The 6,280-nt window shown below is 39.2% G+C and overlaps 1 protein-coding gene across 1 annotated transcript; it reads right to left on the reverse strand.

The window, feature by feature from the left end:
• Positions 1-3,018: 3,018 nt before the first annotated feature.
• LOC307121519 (uncharacterized protein) lies at positions 3,019-5,061 on the reverse strand. The gene is made up of 2 exons (XM_079809129.1): positions 4,981-5,061; positions 3,019-4,728 (listed from the first exon to the last, which is right to left on the reverse strand). Exons 1-2 carry the CDS (start codon positions 5,057-5,059, stop codon positions 3,410-3,412), a joined length of 1,398 nt encoding a protein of 465 aa, XP_079665255.1. The 5' UTR covers positions 5,060-5,061; the 3' UTR covers positions 3,019-3,409.
• Between the last annotated feature and the right edge of the window lie 1,219 nt (positions 5,062-6,280).

A 6,280-nucleotide genomic window follows, 5' to 3' on the forward strand; every position in this document is an offset into this window, starting at 1 on the left:
ATCTTATATTCTGTTTGTTATTTTGGCCTAGCCCTCCCCTGAAGTATTCTCCCCTGTTTTTGATTATTTGTTATTCTTTGAATTGTATTTCTGTACCCTTTCATGGGATTTTCCTTTATCTTTTCAAATTAAAAGATCTTAATTTGAATTGGTTGATTCTGTTCTGGGACAGGAGGTTGAATAATCTTGGTTCTCTGTCCAAGATATCCTTTTTTATTTAATTGTTACTTTTTTTGTTTTGTTACATTGTTACTGGCTATCAACCCTAGACGGGTAGTTATGTAACCATGATAGTAATGCATTGTTACAGAAATTGATATCTATTGATTATGTGTACGTGTCTAACTGATTCTGGATCAGACTCGGACATGCATGGGCCAGGGCTCGCAAAGCCCAATGTCCCGGGGCTATGTGTTTTCCAGACGGGCTACCATGTAAGCCCGTCACAAGCCGGTGAATCTTAAATAGTGAAATAACATTCCTTTGTGCGTTGTTCACTCTCTTGACTTGATATTTATTATGATCATCATAATTGATCATGCTGATTTGTCTGATTCTGCAGTGAGGCTTGTGCGTGTGTGTTAGTGATGCACGGTTCGCATTTATATCCACCGATCGGGCGGGCCAAGTAATAAAAATAACATTAATTTTAATTGCGGGTGGATCATCATTCCAGTTGCCGTTTTTCCACACGATTTCAAAACAATGCCTCTCGCTCATTATAATATGCAAAGCTTGTCCAATCATAGCAGTGGGTGTTTACTTCCAAGTCTTCAGCGCGGCACGCCCATAAAAAACCCAGCGTTTCTTGAGAGAGGCTCAAAACCAGGGTATAAAATAGCCTATTACTTATTCGTTATGATCTTTTTGAATGTAAAAAACATGCAAACGTCATTATTGACCTCAGACAACAGTATAAAAAAATTAAAAAGCCAGTTCATGACACCTTTAAGTAATACTTGCACGTTTCATAATGTCATGTTCATTTTATTTTTACTTGCAGTCAAATCTCCAGATGAAAACATCTCTGTGAAATCACAACAGCATGATCTGAATGATTTTCTGGAAAACACATGTTTTCTGCAGAGCTGAATAAGTAAGTGGTCATTTAGGAGATTTAACATGATCCAGAGCGAGCGCCTGTGTTAATTTGTGCAACTGATGTTTTAGGAGATGTTAGCAGCTGTTCCAAAGAAAAACATGAAGAATTTCAATTCTTGGTTAAAGATTAAAGGGTTAGTTCACCCAAAAATGTAAATTCTGTCATTAATTACTTCCCCTCATGTCGTTCGACACCCGTCAGACCTCCGTTCATCTTCAGACACAAATGAAGATATTTTAGTGTAAATCTGATGCTCTGAAAGGCCTCCATTGGCACAATGGCACGGTTCACTCTCAAGACCCTTAAAAGACACTGAAGACGTTGTTACAAAGTCCATCTCACTTTGTAACGACGTCTTTAGTACCTTTTAATGGTCTTGAGAGTGTAAAGTGCATTGTGTCAATGGAGGCCTTTCAGAGCCATCAGATTTACACTAAAATATCTTCATTTGTGTTCTGAAGATGAACGGAGGTCTGACGGGTGTCCAACGACATGAGGGGAAGTAATTAATGACAGAATTTACATTTTTGGGTGAACTAACCCTTTAAGAGTCACTCCTCATTATAGTGACTTTGACGGTCAGGAGATTGTTTGAGACGTTCGGTAGCAAATACATGAGATTTAAACAAAGAGTGAATATTAAGTATTTCATAAAAAAATAAAATAAAGGCACAGTATGTAAGTTTCGCCGCTAGAGGTCGCCTATTCAAAACAAAGGCGTAGCTTGATGACGCTGTAGAATCATGGGAGTTGTAGTCTTGACTCTTCACCTCTATGGGCTCCATGGGGCAGAAATCTTGTTCATGAATGAGTGAATGTATTAAAGTTTTATCAACGTTACCCGTGGTATGAAGTGTGACGTGCCGAGAACCGAGGGAGCGAATGCTAATGAGTGGGACCTGCGCAAAACACAGATCTCTGGGCTTTTATTAAGCTTATGTGGGGTAACGCAGTAATGTTTTACATGCTTAAAACAATCATACTACATACATTTAAATGTGTTGACAGTTATGTTTTAACGTTACTCTGTGCATTCATTCAGTGGCTGGTATGAGAGACTTGTTGCACTTTGCAGTAATCTAGATCGATTTTAGAATATAATATAAATAAAAACAGGATGACTAAATTACATGCAATTCATTTTCTCTCTGATTATACTATGTTAGCCACTTTACAAAATAGTGTTGTCTCTGAGACGTTGTAAAAACGTTACTCGCGGTAAATCAAGAAAACGAGTGAACAATAAGACAAAGAGCCCTATTTTAACGGTCTGAGCACATTGCGAAGGTGCGCTTAGGGCGTGTCCGAATCCAAGTTTACTAGTTTAATGATGGGAAAAACAGTTGGCGCACCAGGCACATAAAAGAGTTGTCCCTAGTCTCTTAATGAGTCATGGGTGTGTTTTGGTGCAATAAACCAATCAGAATCTCATCTCCCATTCCCTTTATATGCCAGTTGCGCTCGCGCCATGGTGGATTCACAGACTGAAGACTGAACGCCCATGGGCGAACAGATGGCGTGAGTGCATTTACTATTTAAACAATGTGGCGCACAACGTGAAAATGATAACTATGTCGGGCTGAAACTAGCAAAAACACTTTGAGGCCTGGCGTTGCATTGCGCCGCGTGTATGATAGGACTCTGTGTTGAACTGAATAACAATGATTCGTTTCTGTTGGTAAATGTATATCCAAACAGTTGCTCGTCTGTCTAATACAATACATGCTTTATTGAGGCGCCTTTGGTGTTTCCATGGTTTCTATGGAAATCAAGTGTGAATATGACATCATTGATAGGCATCGCACGGTCCGTGTCTTGGTTAAAATAGCTTATTTCTCTGGACTTAAACATTGTTGGAAACATTTGGGATAATGTTAAAAGTCAACAAAAATATATAACATTGTTCTAGTGTTTTTGGGATATTTTAATCTAAAAATCTTACATATTGTGCCTTTAATTGAATTTTTCCATAAAAGTAGAAAAATGTTTTTATTTATGCATAATTATCTACCCTAAATGTCTAGATTTTTGTTTTAAATTGTTACAAAAAAAAATCAACACAGAATACATAATTTGAGATGTGGTGTAAATGACATTGTGATATAAATGTTTACAGAAATAATGACAAAATCTGATGTTATATGTTTATGTGTCTAGTAAGAAAGTTTTTTTTAATAAAAATGCATAGAGCCAAAAATGTCCATGCTTTGAAGAAACATAAATAAATATGTTTGAAATGTTCACATAAGACCAAAATCAATATCAGCATTAACTTGTTTTGATCTTTTGTGATTTAGTCACGTTTATTCAAATTGCTGTAAAAATATATTGAAATGATACACTGCATAAAAATGAAATAAAAGAACCAATAAATACAAAACAACATGGAAAAATCAGGAAAAAAATAACAAACTTCACAGTTTCTCTCTTTAAATGGGAATACGCTATCGTAAATCCTAATAATATCAGTATTATTGCCATCTTCAGAGTAAAAACAGACGCAAGCCCAACTGAGAGTGTCACTCCAACTGAACAAAACAGGAATAGCTTGAGAGCAAACGCTAGAGTTGTCCGCGTCTGCATTTGATCCGGTGTGATGGCATAAACGGTGCATAAATGAGCCCCGATTGTGACTCCAGGAGCCGCGTGACACGCTATGAGCACATCTGACCACGTCCTGACGCTGGAAACTGTTCCTAGGGTCAGTCCTAGACCTGATATGAACACTATACTGGGAAATGCAAAGATCATGATGAAAAACATTATGATTTGATGTCCTTGTCGGGAATTTGATAAGTCATAGTATATCACTGCAGTTGCAAAAGTTGAGGACACAATCAAATTAAAAGGAACCGAAACATTTGGATTCAGAATATTTCTTAAAGTGACGGTAAAACTAACAAGTGCAAACAGTATTTCTCCAAGAAAAAAATTTTCATGCCGTCCTTTAGAGAAAATGAGTGCAGCGTTCAGTAAAATAAGTAAAATCCATCGTGCAATTTCGACCGAATTGTCATATTTTAATGAGAAGAGCTGCTTTTCTTCATGCACATCTTGACTCGTCTCTTTAAACGTTTGTGTCAATACTGAGTCAAATCCGTCAGCTTTGACCGAAACTAGCTTGTGTATTTCTGCTAGGAGAGCTGCTGTTTGAGCAGGTTTGGGTTCAGAGTCTCTGATCATGTGAAATCTGCCTCCACATGCGTTGATCATTTCTCCAGCGATCCCTCTGGACGCTCCTGTCAGACGTTCCTGCTGGTTCTGGTGCAGAAGAACAATGCAGTACTGCAGAACTTCTGCTCCCAGCAGCTCCTGGGCTCGTTTCACAACATCACACTGCTCTGATTCTTGATCTTCCAGATTCAGGACCATTAAAACGGCGTGAGGTCCAGGAGCCGAGAGAAGCAGCGCTGTTGTGAAGCTCTGTCTCGCTGTGTCCTCCTCACAGAGGTTTGGTCCAGTGACCAGCATCATTCTACGCCCCTCGTCTGTAATGACTGGAGTCTTCACAATCTCTCTGTCCTCCTGTCCAGCGGCTTTCCTTCCTGACAGAATCTCTGCAGCGCTGAATCTGGAGTCGCCTCGGGTTCCCACTATCAGGATTCTCACATCACCATCATGAGAAGCTGAAACCATCATTCAAAGACAAAGGTGGTAAGAAAGATATGTTCTTTGAAACAAGCATTATATAATGAAATTTTGCTTCACTTTTTAGGGATTTATACTGGAAAACAAGACCAGCAAACACATTCAGAAGAAGGAAAGTCTTACAGGTTTTGGGAATGACATCAGAGTGAGCAAATGTAGACAGTCGTGAGTTATTATATGTACAATATTTATTTTAAAAACATAGAAACATTAAAGAGCGGGTACATTACCTTCAGCTTGTACAGACGTGATGTGAAATGCCAGAATCAGTGTAAAAAGCAGCTTGTGTTTTCTCTGGGTTAATTTCATCAGGCAACCTAAAGAGTGCATGTAGCCAAACATAACTTTAAATATCTGTGACTCGGATTACCCAGATCAACAAAAGTAGGAAAAAGGTTTTACTTGCAGTCAGTTTATTTAGAAACGCTGTAAATGCAGTTCTGTCCTGTCTCTTGCCTTGCTCGACAACATGCGATGTTCGTTTATATAGTAAACAGGTATGACAGGTTTTTTTGGGGAATTGGCTAGGCTTCAGACTGTGACTAAGGTGCGTGTTCACACTTGCCAGATGTGGTTTAATTAAAACAAACCCTGGTGCGATTGCGCTGTTAGTGCAAATAATTTTAATAAGTGTGATCTGAACCCCGGTGCGCACCAAACAAGCGGAGCGAGACACACACTCCCAAACAAACTCTGGTGCGGTTCAAATGAAATGCACTATATTGTACAGTTCTGTACAGGCGTCAGAGCCGCCGTCTCTCTGCAGTCGATCTCAGAGAAATTCCTGCCGCTGTTTTGCTCTTTAACCAGTCCTTCCAGAAAAATGCTTCTTTTTTTGTGATTGTTGCAGGCAAAAATCCTTGATTATGCGGTACGTTTTCTTAAAAAATGCGGGATATTTATGCAATTTTATGCAATAAAATTGCGGGAACTTGCAAAAACTGCGGTTTGATGAAAAAGAGAAAAAAAGCACTACATCACAGAAAGTTCTCATCTTGTTTTATTGAAGTCCTTAATAAACACATGGCTCAAATTTACAAAACATTGAGTCAAACAAGTTCTGTAGATCTACAAAAGGAATATGCTACAACTTCTGAAAAAATGAATAAATAACTTCCTGTTTTACAGATGTCGCTATACAAAACAGACATTTGAGGGCTTCCAATGCACAAAGTGCAATCTCTTAAAGGGTTAGTTCACCCAAAAATGAAAATTCTGTCATTAATTCCTCACCCTCATGTGGTTGGACACCCGTAAGACCTCCGTTCATCTTCAGACACAAATGAAGATATTTTAGTTGAAATCAGATGGCTCAGAAAGAGCCTTTAAGGCCCGGGTATACTTCACTTACCGCGCCCGGACGCGTCACGCGCGCAGCCCTGTCCGCGCGTCTTTCAAAGTATACTACACAACGGATGCGCGCGGATGATCGCGTTCAACACATGCGCGGTAAAAAAATGTCTATGCTCTACCAGACATCGGAGGGCAGCACTGAGTCCTGTCATCAACGGGACATTCGCTGGGCATGAT

Source organism: Gobio gobio, assembly GCF_949357685.1.
Source record: "Gobio gobio genome assembly, chromosome: 25".
NCBI classification, from domain to species: domain Eukaryota; kingdom Metazoa; phylum Chordata; class Actinopteri; order Cypriniformes; family Gobionidae; genus Gobio; species Gobio gobio.

Coding starts and splice junctions, on each gene's coding strand:
- LOC307121519 (XM_079809129.1), bottom strand. CDS start 5,059: ATGAAATTAACCCAGAGAAAACACAAGCTGCTTTTTACACTGATTCTG. Junction 4,729..4,980: donor CACGTCTGTACAAGCTGAAG/GTAATGTACCCG, acceptor TGATGGTTTCAG/CTTCTCATGATGGTGATGTG.